The following is an 18,571-nucleotide window of genomic DNA, read 5'->3' as shown; positions in this document are numbered from 1 at the left end:
AGAGTAGTGGAAGCTTGGACCCAACTTCCAGCAAAAGTAGTGGGTCAGTTAACAGTAACTGAGTTTAAACATGCATGTCCATTATCTGACATTTTTAAAAAAATTTAAAGACTCGATAGATCACTATGTCTGCCACCAGTTTTCTATGTTTCTATGTTTCTGTAGTTAATTCCATTATTTCCCAGAGCTCAAACCAGAGGTGGGTTTCAGCAGGTTCTGACCAGTTCTGGAGAACCGGTAGCAGAAATTTTGAGTAGTTTGGAGAACTGGTAGTAAAAATTCTGACTGGCCCCGCCCCCATCTATTCTCTGCCTCCCAAATCCCAGCTGATCGGGAGGAAATGGGGATTTTGCAGTAACCTTCCCTTGGATTGGGGAGGGAATGGAGATTTTACAGTATCCTTCCCCTGCCACGCCCACCAAGCCATGCCATGCCATGCCACGCCCACCAAACCACACCCACAGAACCGGTAGTAAAAGAATTTGAAACCTGGTTCAAACCCATGGAAACCTGCTGTCCACAGCACATTTAGGCATTCTCCTATCTTCTCCTTATCCTTCTACTCTCTTTTTATCTATAATAGTTTGAAGGAACTGATCTGCTCATCAATTCCATGGTCTTTATCATAGTCAGAGCCATCTTCAGTTCACTACACAAACCCTAGAAGTCTCAACATTTTGGGTTTTTTGAAAAGTAGTTTAGTTGTTGTGACCATTAAGACAAAATTAGAAAAAACCGAGCAGCCTACAAATTTTTGTTTTCCCAAATCTAAATTGTAAACTCTCATTCTGGAAAAACCAGGCATATTTTCACCAAAAAAAAAAAAAAGGAGTAGGGCCTCTATCCAGCCTTAAAAAGCCTTTTCTACACAAAGTTTGACCACCAGCAACATTTACAACACAGATTCAGGCATTTTCACAGCAAGTTTATTTATTAGAATTGTTTTGCTGATATATAAAGAGATTCATTTCTGAGAAATGTTTCACTATTCCTAAACACCAAAAGGTAGGCAGATCTTGAAAAGAAAAAGGAAAATTAAAACTCAAAGTCCTTCCCAAACATATATAAAGAGGATATAGATAACATCATAGTAATTTTGGCTGATAAATTGTTAATTATGTTAGTGTTTTTATGGTTATAGAAAAAAATTCTAATATCAACAATAATTTTGCAATTATTGTAAAGTGATGGAAGCACAGGTGTAGATGACAAAACAATCCATGGCATCTTGGTCTAACTTACCTTAGGAGTGAGAAAGCATTCTTTATTATCATGATATTGCCTACTTGGTTGTTTGCTTACAGACATTTCATTACCCAAGCTCAGAGACATTAAGGCTCCACATTCTTCTTTATGTTCCCATTGTGGACATCTCCCCAGATAAAACAAGGGTATAAAATATTTGACTCAATAGTTATTTGTCAAAATTGCCAGCTACCTTATAAATTATGATATTTACATTGTGTTACTTTAACTTATTATTGATAGCTTTTGTTATTTTTATTGTAAACTAATGAGATTGAATAAAAAGAAATATATAAATTCTTTTCAGGTTGAAAAAGAAGCAAAACATTATATTAAGCTCAAAAGAACAGATTAAGGCTTGGGAAGATTTGATCTGTTTTCTTGACAAAGTAGTTCTACACAGAACTTTGGGCTTTGGGATATATACGTAGCACTATCCTATATTTTAGAATAATTTCATTCAAATTCAAACTGAATTTGTATATTATGTATAAGTAAAAGTTACATTTAAACATTTATTTACAGACATATATGCATGGGTTTATATCAACATACACACATATATTGATATAAAGTATTTTTTTCAGATTTTGAATGTTAATTATTAATTTGATTTTATAACAATTGCAATTGCAAGAGTTATTAAAATGCCACCTATCCATCAAGAGTACATGAATAGCATTGTATTTAGTTTTGTTGAAAGAGCATTGCTATTAACTTGAAAGCAAATTAAGTGGCAGGGAAATGAAATAATTATTCAAAAGGATAGTATTGAAACTTTGTTACCCAGAGCTCACAAAAGCCCACAACCAGTAGAATCTCTGAAATATTGTGCCTTGAGAAAAATAAGACATAAACATATTTTTAAAACCAGAGAGCAGAAAATTGTAAGATTCTGTTTTACTTTATATTGTTATGTATAAAGGATGATGGATGTGCCTTATGATGTCCTTGCAGAATGTTTTGAGGAAAATCAATATGTATTTCAACCTAAACAGCTTAAGAGAAAAGGGTCTAAAGTAGTCTTCAGTTATATATTGCTGAGGCAGATCTGTGAACCCAGAAGCCTCAAGAGCAAGTGTATCAGAGTACAGACTTATTTTGCAAAGACTTATCACAGAGTACAGACTTATTTTGCAAAGAAGATAGTTATGTACAGATTCTCAAACATTCCTATGGAAATGCAAATTCCACCTACCAAAAATCTGTCTGGTTTCTGCATACTCTCTTATCTTGAAGTAAAGACTAAAATCAGTTATGGTCCTTTGAGGTTTTTTTTTTTCTTCTTGTTGATCTCTCCTTTGAACTTTTATTATTTCAGGTTAGTGACTGCATCCCAGGTTTAAATTAGACTGAATTAGACTAGAATATGTTATCAGCAAATATGTTTGCCTGAAGAGCAAGGAATGCTGCTTACAGACACGCATTCAAGTTATACAGAAGAAACTAATGGATTCCATGGCATCTTGCTTCACTTAATTACTATTTGGAGAAAGTTGTACTTATTATTACCAGATTATTACCAGATTATAGCAAAGCTGTGGCGCTGAGTTAATATATACAAAAAGGAAGCAAATCCCCCGAGAACTTTTCAAAAATCTCGTATTGTTATAGACTTCAATATTCAGGATTCCAAAGTATGCAGCAAGTCTGTATCAGATATTTGCACCTGTCCCAAGTCTCATGGGCAAATGCAGGTTTTTAAGAACTGAATGTTACTTTCTCTTTCTGTTTCCACTGGAAATATTACTTAACAATATCTGAATCAAGATTTCTATTATTAGAATCAAGTAGAGTATCATGCTTTTATCATGAATTATTACTATTTTTAAAAAAACAGGAATGCACATACAATATAGTAGTTTATCCTCACTCTTATTATATGGGCCTAGAACGCTGGCTAGCCATACATTAACAGGTCTTTTTAATATATAACTTAGATGATCTGAGACACTGAATCTTAGGGCTTTATGCAACTAAGGCAAATGCAATACTACTAATTGAATTTTAACTCCTTTTACAAACAAATGTGATATACATTCCACAAGAAAGCTATGTCTTGTATGTTTCCCTATATCTGCTTATTTATCTTAGCTTTTCTTGGAGCATACGCTATTAGCAAATTTTGTCCACAACCTTAAGTTACAATGAATATGTATGTAGTAGGAAAAAATACCACATATAGAGTATAATTGTGCAATAATACATAGTGTGCCATAACATGTTTAAATGTGAGCTAGGGCTGTGCTACACACACTGACAAAAAATACTTTAAAGCAGCTTTATTAAGCCCTTTGGATAATGCTTTAACACAGCAGTCCCCAACCTTTATGCCTTGATGGTTGGTGGGGGCACACAAGCAGAGGGCTGGTGCGCATGCTCATGTAAGTCGAGCTGCGTGCGCATTTGCCAGCCGGGTGCTTGCGTGGCCTGGTTCCAAACAGGCCATGGACCAGTAATGGGCCGGGGTTGGGCACCCCTGCTTTAGCACTTCAAGGACAGCTGTTTCATTCAAGCCAATATATTTTGTGAAGCATTTGACACAACTCCATTTAAAATTCTTAACTAAATTGAATATCAATCGTACAAATTCAGTTTCCAGATCTCATGGAAATTTTAGTAGCGGCCTTTAACGCCTTGTTGTTTTAAGTGTTGACAATTACTTGTAGCATTTTAAAAGAGGTTAAATACAAAAATAATAAATTCCTCAACTATAGTGTATACAGATACTCTTATGTTTGACCTCTGATTAGATTAGTACTGCAGAAAAAAATCTATATTCAAGTCTCTTCCATATACTTACCTACAAGTTTGTACATGTATATATGAGGAAGGGACTTAAAAATATACACAGACTTGAAATGGACAATTAAACCAGTTTTAACAAATAACAGATTGATTATTTACAGGTACTTGTACAACTGCAAGAAGTCTGTGATTTGACTTTTGTTAAAATGATATTGTTAAAAGGATTTGGTTGTCCAGTTAAAGTTTAGTTAGTGATTATTAATTTCTTTTGAAAAGATATACACCTAATATACCTAATACTATAAAAATCAATTTAGCTTGGTGATGCAAATTATTCATATTTACAACACTGGAACATTGTTCATCATTTAGATTACAAATGTAAAAGATGCACTGAGTGAAGGACAAATATGAAGTATGTTAATGATGGAAAAGGCAAACACATTGAAGATAATAAAATGCACTGTTATAGCATAGTCTTGCTAATTTAATAGGAACAGCTGTGTGTGTGTGTGTGTGTGTGTGTGTGTGTGTGTATGCACACGCAAACGCCTGCGTGTTTGGCATCTTTAAAAGATCAGATCTGTTGTATCTCTAAAAGCTTTATGCCACAATAAATTGTTAACCTCCAAGGTACCAATGTTTCGTATTAACATTTCTATCACATTAAAGACCAAAATATCACAGACCAAATGTTACTTTCAATATTCACAAGATACCAATATATAATGAGCCCTTGTGGTACAGTGGTTAAAGTGCAGTATTACAGGCGAATTCTGCACACAGCCTGAATTTTGATCCTGACAAGGATCACTGTTGACTCAGCCTTCCAAAGTCTTTAAAATGATCCAGATTGGGTGGAGGGGTGGAGGGGGGCAATATGCAAATAATGCTTCTACATTGTAAACTGGCCAGACACTGCTGTAAAGTGCTATGGGGCAGTATATAACTATTGCTATAATGGGATGAATACTTAATAAGTCAAAGAAATCAGTTTTGGAGCTTCTATTTGGAAGAAGTTGATATACTATAAGAGAAATCTGAACAATGTAGAATTTGCATTGTGAAATAGACTTTTGTTCTTAGGTCAAGCAGTAATGAGCTAAGTCTTGCAATAGAATGTTATTTTGATCACTATTGTTAAAAAGATAATGTTATTTATTTCTTGTATGTGAATGTAGTTAATAAGGAGATATATTCAATAGAAATTGCCAGAAAATTGTAACACTTCTAAAAGTAATGCCAAATTCAAAGCCATCATTTGAATGACACAAGAAAAATAAAGAAAAGGTATGTATCCCTGAATGAGACTGAGCTGATAAAACAATTTTCTAGTAATATAAGAAACTTTATTTTAAGGAAGTTTCCAGACTGATATCTTTCAAGGTCATGTGTGCTGAATTAGAATCCCTACATTGTACCAATTGATGACACTTATTAAGCATAGTGTCAAATCCAAAATCAAAGGTATTATTTAAAAAAAGGAATAATTTATAGTAAATATACAGGGCAATTTACAAAAATAAAATAAAACTGTAGAACTACAAATCAACAAAAAACACTAGTTTTTAAAATATTTCTCGGTTAATCGTGCTACTTGGAACTGAAAGGTCCATCACTAAACAATGTGCGCATAAAGCACAATGTCCTGTGGCCATGCCACTTCGTGGTTTTCAGTTGCTGTTGTTAACCGAATTCCACAGCGTCATTAAGTGTGACATCACATGGTCACATTCACAATCTCTTGCCAGCCACCCCATTGAATTTGCTAGTAGGAAGCCAGCAGTGAAGGTCACAAATGGAAATCATATGATTGCAAGATGCTGCGATGTTGTAATTGCAAAGACCACTTGTTCTACCCATTAGCCATCGCTAATTTTAACAGTAACTGAATGAGTGGTCATTAAGTGAGGACTATCCACATTGCAATTGTGCACATTTAGAAACAATCTCAGACAATTCATCAAAGTGATCTAAAAACCTTCAGCCAAAGTGAAGCTGATTGCTCAAACCCAAGGCAGTTAATGCAATATACTGTGAGTGTTAAAATTGAAAAGGTTCTTGTACCAATAAAGTCATATTAATGGCATCACCATCAAGCCTGCATTAGAGATTACGAAGCCTGGATATGTACAGAGCAAAAAAAAGTACTGGAGTTAACTCAAGTTCTAATAGCAATAAGCCATTTGTTTATGTGTTAGGTTTTCTCTAGGATTTCAAGGAGATATCTAAGGCATATTCCCTTTTAATTTTCCACACAATGACTGTCTTGTAAAGGAAGTTGAATGGAAAGGTAATTACTGATCCAAAGTCCCACAGTGAGGATTCCTATGAAGGTAAATATTCTGAATATTAACCTGTAAGCTAGAACAGATTTGCAGCCAAAGTGAACCTGCAGCAGCACAGGTCGCCTGGAATATCTTGCATGTTGCTTACTAACCAACTAGAAGCTATCTGCATCAGTAAAGCTTGTGAATTTAGATTCAAAAGCAGATCCCTGTTGGGCATGTTACAGTAATTTCAATACAAATTTATTAAATGAGAAATGATTCTATCCCAGTGTAATGTTCACTAACTTTTATTATTTTTCTGTTCTACTTTTAGCTACATCCAACTACCTATTGGCAGATTTAAATTAAGCGTATGATTATACTGTGGCCTTGCAAAGCATTTCCTAAATACAGGCTAGTCGGGGCTTAGCGAAAGTTAAAACAATAGTGCTATGTTGAACAAATTTTACTATTTCATAAATATAATGTATATTTGGAGGACAGAGTTGAGAGACATTTTATGAACTGAAAAAATGCATACCCATTCTCTTTTGATGTGAATTTTATGTGGCAGTCACTCTTATGATCTGATCTAAATCTGATTTAGATTTTGTTCATACATTCTTAAGAATTTATCAGTGACCACAAACCAAAGCAATTTAACAAATTAGCATGTAGGTAGATGATCCATGGATTATTATTCCATTTACTATTTTCTTTTATGGCGTTACAGAAATGTTGAAGCTTTTGTGAAATAATAAATAACCAAACAGCTGTTTCATCAGCATCTGGTCTTAATTATTTTAGCATCGTTATGTTATACTAAAGGGCTATTGCTTTTGCATATAGATCTGTAATTATTATTTTAATTACTCCCCACATCTATAACTTCTAACGAATGATCAGGATTAAGAATAAAATGCTACAAGCAGTTTTTTTGTGTATATTCAAAAGAATTTTAACTACAATCTGTCCATATGAATTTCATAATGCAAAATAAACTAGAGATTTTAGCCTGAATAAAAGAAAAATATACAGATTTCAAAGGTTGAACAATGCATCATTAAAGTTGGGAATAATTTAAATTAAACCTTTATTTCCAGGTTTACAGGCTTTATTTTTAGTATTCACAAGTTGTTCATTTCTTTAAAAAAAGTATCCTACCTATTGCATAGATGCTGTTATGTCTTGGTAGTTGCATGGCAATTAGGTGGTTATATTAGCAGTTCTGTCTCAGCAGCTTCCTTAGGTTAATTAATTGAAATGTATATATTTATTCAATTCAATGAATAAAGGAGATTGAGTTCTCTGAACAGGACAGAAAAAAATCACATGGTCCTTAGCAGTTCTTAAAAGTAGGTAAATACAACCTCAAATGAACAGCAACACATAGCATATTACACTGCCATTATTTATTTTACAAAGAAAACCAAAATGGAGAAGCCATGTGTTTAAAACAAAGTATACCTTATGATTCAATATGCAGAACCACTGTTAGCAGCAAAAACTTGAAGTAAGTGTTTTCTGTATGACTTTATTAGTCTCTCACATTGTTGTGGAGTAATTTGGGACTACTTTTCTTTATAACATTTCTTCAATTCATTGAGGTTTGTGGGCATTTGTTTATGTACAGCTCTCTTGAGGTCCCACCACAGCATTTCTATTGGGCTGAGCTTTGGACTTTGACTGGGCCATTGCAAGACCTTGATTTTCTTTTTCAGCCATTCTGTTGTAGATTTGCTTGTGTCTTGGGACCATTGTCTTGTTGTATGACCCATTAGCTGTCAGACAAATGACCTCACATTTGACTCTAGAATATAGAGAAGTTCATGATATATAGAGGAGTGTATGGTGTACAGAGTAGGTCATGGTCAACTCAATGGCTGCAAAGTCCCCAGGTCCTGTGGCTGCAAAACAAGCCCAAATTATCATCTTTCCACCACCATGCTTGATGGTTTGTATGAGATGTTTGTGCTGATATGCTGTGTTTGATTTTTTGCCAGACATGGCACTTTGCATTATGGCCAAACATCTCCACTTTGACATGTTTGTCCAAAGGACATTGTTCCAGAAGTCTTGTGATTTGTTCAGATTTAACTTTGCAAACCTGAGCTGTGCTGTCATATAAAGTGGTTAAAAAGTTTGGTTATAGTATACCAGGTAGAACAATGGGAAAATACATGGTTGAAAGGAATGAAATTACACTATACATTAAATACAATTTTTAAAAGATATATCATTGGTATATCACCAGAGAATTAGTCTATATTTTAAAAGGGCAGTTCAAATTCCTGTTGTAAATGTGAATAACAATAGGAGACATTTTATCATATTTGGTGGACTTGGGAAAAGCTAGAAAATTTTGTGTCCAAATACTTACAATGATTCAGAGAATGTTAATTATTATAATTGAACTGAAACCAGAACTACTTTCTTTGGGATGATGGATGAGCAGTTAGAAATTAAGTCATGGAAAATTGTTTTTATATATGATAACTTCAATGAGATTATAGCTTTGGACAAAGATGGAAAGATTTGGCAATACTTATGATAAAGGAATGATTGGTAAAGGTGATCCAGCTTGCTGAAATGATTTGTTTAATTACAATATCTATGCTTATTCATGACTGAAAAATCTTATAGAGTCAATATGTAAAAATATGAATATGATTTTGATTAGATAGGATATATTATAAAAAGAAAAGAGTCATGACATAGCTTTAGATAGAGAGGTCAAGTTAAAATTGTATTTAATAACTGCTAAAATCAAGATTGAAAGCCATGTCTTTTTTCTTTCTTTTCTGTCTTTTACTAGTATTTTTCTTTTAGTTATTTTTCTTTCATTTTTCATTTTTCTCCTCTTTTTTGCCCTATTTTACTTTGTATTAGTCTTATTCTTGTGTTTAATATTTTCCAACTAATAAATTAATTCATGTATTAATAAATATTTTCAAGGGGAAACAGAATGCTCACTTTGCATTCTCAAAATCCTTACTATTTATCCATTTATGCTGCATCCTTTTGACTAGGTAGAGCTAACGACATTTTCATCTGAATTTCCCCATTCTTTTCATATTCCTAATGAAATGGAGTTGTAAAGAAAAAGATAATTTAAATTACATTTTGATTGTTACAAAATTAATTTTGTGAACTTCTGACTTGAAAAAAGTCATAATATTATAGAGATGGACAAATGGCAAATCATGGTTAATAATCTTGCAAATGGAATAAACAATCTGTTTGTGATACAGCAAATTCCAAAACTTAGTTTGTGAATCATATTGCAAGTTTAGAGATTGTGAGTATGTAATCTTGCTTTATAAAGTATTAAAAATTGGAGGTTTAAACAAGAAACATGTCCTGTGTTTAAGAAAAACCTTCATTGCGTAATTAAGTAGTTCATGTAATATTGGATACATATGATGTGTCGCATGTAAGTAAATTGAACACTTCTAACAGAATAAGTAAAATTTGTTTGAAATTAAACTTATGAAATGCTTACATTTTGTCTCTCTTATTTTTGTCTAGGCTTTCGAAAAATAAGTCTTGATGACCTCAGGAAGGCCTATATTGTGAAAGATGTCCAACAGTATATTCTTCATCGCCTGGATCAAGAAGAAGCCCTGAGACAACATCTCACAAAAGAAACTGCAGAAATGTTGAATCAGCTTCACATTAAAAGCAGTGGTTGCTTTCTGTATCTTGAGCGTGTCCTAGATGGAGTAGTAGAAAATTTCATTATGCTAAGAGAAATTCGTGATATCCCTGGAACGTTAAATGGACTCTATCTTTGGCTTTGTCAGAGACTTTTTGTGAGAAAACAGTTTGCAAAAGTCCAACCTATTCTGAATGTAATCCTTGCTGCTTGCAGACCACTCACGACAACTGAATTGTTCCATGCAGTGTGGACCAAAAATATGGCATTGTCTATGGAGGATTTCCAGCGCAAACTAGATGTTCTATCAAAAGTTCTCGTTGATGGTCTAGGAAACACAAAGATCCTTTTTCACTACAGTTTTGCAGAATGGTTGTTGGATGTAAAACATTGTACACAAAAATATTTATGTAATGCAGCAGAGGGACACCGAATGCTAGCAATGAGTTATACATGTCGAGCCAAGGATTTAGCACCATTGGAAGCACAAGAATTTGCTTTGCATTTGATAGATTCAAATTTACAACTGGAAACTTCTGAATTAGCTTTATGGATGATCTGGAATGGTACTCCTGTTAAAGATTCTTTGTTGATGTTGATCCCCAAAGAGCAGGAAGTTTTACAATTGCTAGTAAAAGCTGGTGCTCATGTTAATAGTGAAGACGATCGGACATCTTGCATTGTGCGACAAGCATTAGAAAGAGAAGATTCTATTCGAACTTTATTGGATAATGGTGCTTCAATAAATCAATCTGATTCAAATGGAAGAACATTGCTGGCCAATGCTGCTTACAGTGGCAATCTTGATGTAGTGAATTTGTTAGTTTCTAGAGGAGCAGATTTCGAAATTGAAGATACACTTGGGCAGACAGCACTTACTTTAGCTGCTCGGCAAGGACACACCAAAGTTGTAAATTGTTTGATTGGATGTGGCGCTAACATAAATCATACTGACCATGATGGATGGACAGCATTGCGATCTGCAGCTTGGGGTGGACATACTGAAGTTGTTTCTGCACTTCTGTATGCTGGTGTAAAAGTAGACTGTGCAGATGCTGACAGTCGAACAGCTTTGAGAGCAGCAGCCTGGGGAGGACATGAAGATATTGTACTGAATCTGTTGCAACATGGAGCTGAGGTGAACAAAGCAGATAATGAAGGGAGAACTGCTTTAATTGCTGCGGCATACATGGGGCATAAAGAAATTGTAGAGCATCTTCTAGACCATGGTGCAGAGGTAAATCATGAGGATGTGGATGGAAGGACTGCTCTCTCAGTTGCTGCTCTTTGTGTTCCTGCTAGCAAGGGGCATGCTTCCGTTGTGAGCCTTTTAATAGACAGGGGAGCTGAGGTGGATCATTGTGACAAAGATGGAATGACTCCACTGCTAGTAGCAGCCTATGAAGGGCATGTAGATGTTGTTGATTTGCTTCTGGAAGGTGGAGCAGATGTAGATCATACTGACAACAATGGCCGCACCCCTCTTCTTGCCGCAGCGTCAATGGGCCATGCTTCAGTTGTAAATACTTTATTATTTTGGGGAGCAGCTGTGGATAGCATTGATAGTGAAGGACGGACAGTTCTTAGCATAGCATCTGCTCAAGGTAATGTTGAAGTAGTACGGACTCTGCTAGACAGAGGATTAGATGAAAACCATAGGGATGATGCAGGATGGACACCTTTGCATATGGCTGCTTTTGAAGGTCACAGATTAATATGTGAAGCACTTATAGAACAAGGTGCTCGGACTAATGAAATTGATAATGATGGACGTATACCATTCATATTGGCAGCCCAGGAGGGCCACTATGACTGTGTGCAGACTTTACTGGAAAATAAATCTAATATTGATCATAGAGGCTATGATGGGAGAAATGCACTCCGTGTTGCTGCTTTAGAAGGGCACAGAGATATAGTTGAACTACTTTTCAGCCATGGAGCTGATGTGAACTATAAAGATGCTGATGGCCGGCCAACACTTTACATCTTGGCCTTAGAGAACCAGCTATCAATGGCTGAGTACTTCTTAGAAAATGGTGCAAATGTAGAAGCAAGTGATGCTGAAGGAAGGACGGCACTCCATGTTTCCTGCTGGCAGGGCCATGTGGAGATGGTACAGATGCTGATAACATACCACGCTGATGTAAATGCATCAGACAATGAGAAACGGTCAGCTTTACAGTCGGCAGCATGGCAGGGTCACGTCAAAGTAGTTCAGCTTTTGATTGAGCATGGATCCTTAGTTGATCATACATGCAATCAGGGTGCTACTGCACTCTGCATTGCAGCCCAAGAAGGACATATTGATGTGGTGCAGATATTACTGGAAAATAGTGCTGATCCAAATCACGCAGATCAGTTTGGGCGCACAGCGATGCGTGTTGCTGCAAAGAATGGGCACACGCCAATAATTAAACTACTGGAAAAATATGGTGCTTCTAGTTTAAATGGATGCACTCCTTCCCCAATCCATACAATGGAACAAAAACCTTTGCAATCAGTACCTTCAAAAATGCAATCCTTAACTATAAAATCAAACAGTTCAGGGAGCACTGGTGGGGGTGATGTACAAGCTGCTTTGCGTGGTTTGTCAAATGGCCCATCTCATGCTTTTAGTTCTCCCTCTGAATCCCCTGATTCAACAGTTGACCGACAGAAATCCTCTTTATCTAATAATTCACTGAAAAGTTCCAAAAACTCTTCTCTTCGTACAACTTCATCTACAGCAACTGCCCAAACAGTACCTATTGATAGTTTCCACAATATGTCCTTCACAGAACAAATACAGCAGCATTCACTGCCCCGCAGTAGAAGTAGACAGTCCATTGTTTCACCTTCTTCCACCACTCATTCTTTAAGCCAGAATCATAGTTCGCCAAATAGTGAATTTGAATGGAGCCAAGTGAAACCCAACCTAAAATCAACAAAACAGAACAAAACAGGGAAAACTGAGAGCTCCAACAAATCCGGGTCTGCTGGGAAAAAAGTAAAACAAACCACTTCCTCACAACCAAAAGTTTTAGAATATGAAATGACTCAGTTTGATAAGCAGATATCTGTTGCCAAATGTGGCACTACCGTGCCTCTTAAAAATATGCCTGCTGATACCCAGTGCAAAATTTTAGTCCCTTCAGCCCAGCAAGAAGTTTGCCGGTCCCAACAGCAGTTCCTGATCCATCAACAAAGTGGAGAGCAAAAAAAGAGAAATGGAATAATGACAAATCCAAACTACCATCTTCAGAGCAATCAGGTTTTTCTTGGTAGAGTATCTGTTCCACGAACAGTCCAGGATCGAGGGCATCAGGAGGTTTTGGAAGGCTATCCATCTGCAGAAACAGAATTTAGCCTTAAACAAGCCTTAAAGCTTCAAATCGAGGGAAATGACCCAAGCTTCAGTTACAAGAAAGAAACACCATTGTAAAAGGTGAGCAACTTTTAGAATTGTCCTATTCAAAGGGTTCTTAGGCATTGTTGCTGATTGGCAATAAAAAGTGAGAACTTCTGATTTTCCATTGAACCTTATATACCATATAACTGTTAAATGGCCAGAGGCATTTTTATGTAGGTTGCATTAAATCACGTCCATGTGGACATTAATAGACTCACAAACTTGACTTTTATGGGACCTTGAGACAATTTTTGCTTGCCACAGCCCTTCATCAGCCAAATGGTGAATTTATGGATGCCCTATCAAAATAGCTCTAATGCTTTGCCAAAAATTAAAATCAAAACTTTAAATGAGATCATTAATATTGTTGCTTCTTTAGATTAAATGTGTTTATAGCTGTCAGATTCTTTGATTAATTTCCTTCTAATTATTTAGAAAGTAGTTTCATGATTATGTTGAAGTGAAATACCCAATTTTCTTTTGTTTTAAATGTAACAATTATGCTTCAGATTTTGGTCCTAAAATAAATTCTAAAATAATTAGTTGAAACTCTGAGAATAGCCAAAAGCACTACAAAGTAGCACAGATTCGTTATATTTCCCAAACTAATCTTTTTGTTTTAAAGTAGCCATTAATCCAGAGTTGAATGAAATGCTATGAACTTTGATATGATATTGTTCATGGTCTCTCATTGTTTGGTTAGGAAATTAATTAAAAGAAGACTAAAGGATATATTTTGGTGGAGTTCCAGATAATTGAAAGGATTGCATTATAGCTATAGAATGGCCATGCATTTTTTGGAGCAAAAATTTCAGTAATTTAAATAGCCGTAGTACTTTTTGATAACGATTTATTGAAGAGATTGGGAGAATAAAATCTGCAAACACTGCAATAGCTCTTTAATGCAGATTTGTGACCACAGTATTACTTGTGTGAGATATGAAGTTAGATAAAATAACAGAACCAGGGGAGACATTGAAGGTTGCATAATATAAGTTTTGTGCAAAATTTGTGCTCGTGCTTGATGTCTCTGATTCTACATTTTCATACATTTGAGAAGATACCAATGTTAGTCTAGGAAAATCAGTCATCTAAATATATATGTATAAACCAAAGCCTATGAAAAAGTTCATTTTATCTACATCATTTGCTAACATCAGAGGTTGGTAACCTTCTATGTGCTTACCATATGAAAGGAATTAAAATCTAGATAATACATTGAAACTTCCAAGAGTCATAAGATTGCATATTCAAACTCAAACCTTGCTAGAAAAAAAAGGACCAATTAGAATTAAGTCCCTCGTAAATCAATAAGTTATTTTAATTTGAGGATTTTGCACTTGTGACCCCAAAATGATAACTTGGATCTATAGATTTACAATATATTTTATTTCATTCAATATGGATACCACCTAACTTCAATCAGTGACTGAAATATATTCATTTAAGAATAAATAAGCTATCTGTAAGAGTTCTATTTTTATAGTTGTATATATTAGATTTCTTGTGACTTATTATGCCTTTTTCAAGGACAAGCTTTTCTTTAATCAAGATTTTTTTCCATACATATTGTTATTTTTAAATATTGTAAATTGCCCTTGTGTGTCAGCCCATGCAATCTTGTCTCATCCCTAAGATATTACAAAACCATAAGAATTCAGTGACTTAATGAAATTCAAGGATGAGTAGAAAGTTTCAAGTTACAAAAGCTTTCAATTTTGTTAAAAATAATTGCAAATCACAAATTACATGTTAAACATTAATACGATCTTGTAAAAATAGAATTGCCATATTGTTATCTTATCACCAGTACCATAATATCTGTATCATGTTCCTGTATCACCATATTCTGTTTCTTAATTCCTATGAGTAGCACTCAGTGCGGGGGGGGGGGGGGGGAAATGGGGGACAACAGGGGAAATTCAAAACCTGATGTCACCGAGATACAGTAAAGATGATCCTAAGTGCTAAAAGCAAGTTTGACATGACAGTGTTACTTAGAGACAGTAGACCTCATTGTAATTTATTGATCAAAATATGGATTTGATTTCAAACAATCTATTTTAAATATCCTCAGAAATCAATGATAAACTGTAAGATTTTTAGTCATCGCTATTTGTATATCATTGAAGACATCATAAATAGTTCAGTTATTGATAAGGTTGGAGATTTTTGAGGTAGAATGTAAATTTTCATTTTATTTTGTTTTTTTTTTTAGGCAGTTTTCATAACACCAGGAACAAAAAGAAGAGATTGCCAAGAATCGTTTGTCAGCTAGACTTGGATAAAAGCATTTCTTGCTCATTAAACTACATTGAAAATTCTGAATGTGATCACTGCAGCACAGTTACCTTGATTACTGCAATGTGCCTAAAAGTTAAGGCTGCCTTCTTAATGTAACCTTCTGTGCTTCAGAAATTGTATTTTGTGTACTTTATACTTAATACATAGAATAAGCACTTTCTTCCTTAATAGCAGAACAAGATAATGCCATATATTCCATACACAACTGAAAAGTTTTAAGAATTAGACATGTAAGCTCCTTTTCAAGAAGGCATCATCAGGGTAAAGGTGCCATGGTGGCTTGTGCTGAAAGGCATTGCCTTATGTATTTATTTTATTTTAATATGGCAAAAAAAAATAAATCTGGTTTCTGTCAAAAAGATAATCCGTATCTTTGGCTATCTAAAAAAATGAAACAACCTCACTTCACAAATATATACATATATCTGGTTATTTCTTTTAATAAGCCTTTTAAACACCATCATTTTTTTTTTGCTGTTTTATGCTTGCACATAAAGCATGTGATTCCTAGTTAGACTTTAAGATGTCATGAGACTTCTTATATTTTTTTACTGCAGATTCACATATACTCATACAAAAGACTGGAGTTATCTCAAAGGGTGCAATTTGCATGTAGAAGAGAATTATGTGAACTGCTACAGCCACAATGCTAATTGCCTTTGCGGGTTCTTTGCTTTCCAAGGACTGGGCACATCACAGCATAGTAAATCTGTACACAATGTTTTATTACAGGACCCACTTTCTCCAACATTAGTCTATTGCTCTGGGTCAATTCCACCCCTCTCAGATTTGGAAGTTGCTGTTGCCATGTAAATACATCTTTAATATTCAATATTTTGTTCTCAAAATCTTTTAACACTCAGTTCAGACAGAGTCTCCAAGTCTTTAAAGTAGCTCTCAATCTTAGCCTTCTTCCAAAAGTTTTTACATTGGTTGGGATGAAGTGCTGCCTCAATGCAGTTGTTCCTTTTCTGGTTGCTACCATGCTTCCAGCAAAGCTTCAAGCTGGATTCCCATCAGCACAATGCTGCTCACCGTAGCTTGTGGTCCTGGCAGTTGAATGATAGTCCTCTTGCCTTCTTGTAATAGCTGCCAATCTCTACATATCACCTTCATTTTTCTTTATATCACCTTTCTTCCTAAACACACGTCCCATTCTGTCTTAGCATTTGCTTTGTAAGCTAAGATACTGGGTGGTGTAAAGCTGCCTCTGGACATTGGCATGTCCTTGAAAATGCCTAGGTGTAGCTCTATTAGCTGGGAAGCTGAAACCCTGGTGTGTAGGCTTGTGAGCAAATTTGTGAGTGAATGAATAAATGCTGTCAGGTTTCTGGGTCTGTAAACTTTTACAACCCTCTGAGAAAAAAACATGAGCTTGTGTTGACCCTCAAAGAAATGGGGTGGGAAGCATTTCTGCCTGGCTGCAGCTGCTTTTCCCAACCACAGACAACAATCCCAGCTTCACTTCCTCACAAAGTTGCAGCCATAATAATAGTTGATAACATGATCTCTCTCAAAAAACACTGAAATTTAGTGTTTGGTCATGTGGATATATCTGGGTATGGCTTGTTCACATTTTATGTTCTCAAAAAAAAAGTGTGTACATACATAGTAAAGGACATCTCAAACACATGATACCAAACCAATATGAGGTACTTTTTTGTTCATTTCAAATTGTATTTCCATGGATATATTTCCCTATAATCGGATGCTTCTCACCCGGAATGTCAGTCTTTTCACAACGGTAGCTAAATTGTCGTACTAGATACAAGTCATTAAGCTTGTTCTTGTTACTTGTTTTGAACAGCATTGGTGAAGGAATGTGGTTGAAACCAGGTCTCATTTAATTGACTTAAATCAGGTTACATCTGTGTTCACATTGCCTTTTTCCTCTTTGAAAGGCAAATTGAGATCCGTCAGCCAGACTCGCTGCTTCAGATTTTTCTGTGGAAGAGAGACAGTCTAGTGGTAATGCAGCTATTATAATATATGAAGGTTCTTGTTCAATCCTCAGTTAAATGATGTGAAATAAATAAGATATCTCTATTGCACTGAACTATATTGTATTGACAATTTAGTGACCTCCATTTGTGTCCCTGTTTGAAACTAATGAATAACATAGTCCAAAACAAATTGAAAATATCTGGTGCCTATTTTGGTGTTAAATAGACATAAAATGTTAACCCACATAAAGCAATTTAATATACTGAAAAATGAAATGATTAGAAGAGTTGACAAGCCTAACCCCAGATAACCTGCCTGCATATATTTAAAGCAGTATGAATGGCTTTTTTGTTTTGTGTGTGGCCCCAATATAAATTTCTCTTTTCAGGTTTTATTTTTGGCACCTATTAATATTATCGGATTAGAAGTAAATGGTAAACTTCAACAATATCTTTCCAGCTGAAAATAATAAATAAAAATAATAAATAGCTGGATTGTACCACTTGATTCATTCAGATATATTTTAAAAACTCTCTATAGCTCTAAATATCAAAGAAATGTTTTTTGAAGTTGCCTTGTAGCAGTCTTTATCTGTTGATATAAAATCCTGTCCCTGCTCCTCTGTGTATCTCTTTTGTGACCAAAAAACAACTCAGGATAGGAGGAACAAGCTTCATTCTTCCTGGTAACTTATGGCAGGAAATTCATGTTTTTCCCATTGCTGGGGTGTCACCAAGTGTCACTGCTTTACTTTTCCCAACATGGATGCTTATGGAATAAATTATAAGTCAACTATGGGGATTTCTGCCATAAGGTTAACATTTGTGGCAAAGGCTTGTCAGTAAAAAGTCTTCCCTGGCTAATGACAATATTGCAATGAAAAAGATGCAGGGTTGTTTGCATTGACAGCATAAAAGATACATGTGATATAAACAGGAATTCATACTCATGAAAATCTCCTTTTCTAGTATTGCTAATACTGGGTATTTGCAAAATAATTCAAAACTGCAGCCCTTA

At 35.1% G+C, this 18,571-nt stretch overlaps 1 protein-coding gene across 1 annotated transcript in view; it reads left to right on the top strand.

Moving 5' to 3' along the window:
• ANKRD50 (ankyrin repeat domain containing 50) overlaps window positions 1-15,932 on the top strand; it is a 40,534-nt gene extending 24,602 nt beyond the window's left edge. The window contains exons 3-4 of the mRNA XM_070948163.1: window positions 9,792-13,342; window positions 15,525-15,932. Of these exons, the coding sequence (XP_070804264.1) occupies window positions 9,792-13,339 (3,548 nt within the window). The 3' untranslated portion in view covers window positions 13,340-13,342; window positions 15,525-15,932. The remainder of the gene's footprint in view (window positions 1-9,791; window positions 13,343-15,524) is intronic.
• Window positions 15,933-18,571: the final 2,639 nt, after the last annotated feature.

The sequence above is a fragment of the Pituophis catenifer genome, unplaced genomic scaffold (genome assembly GCF_029215685.1).
Source record: "Pituophis catenifer annectens isolate HBS135680 unplaced genomic scaffold, rPitCat1.0.hap2 SCAF_8, whole genome shotgun sequence".
NCBI classification, from domain to species: domain Eukaryota; kingdom Metazoa; phylum Chordata; class Lepidosauria; order Squamata; family Colubridae; genus Pituophis; species Pituophis catenifer.
Note: the sequence above shows the minus strand (reverse complement) of the source record. Positions and strands in the feature narration are given on the sequence as shown.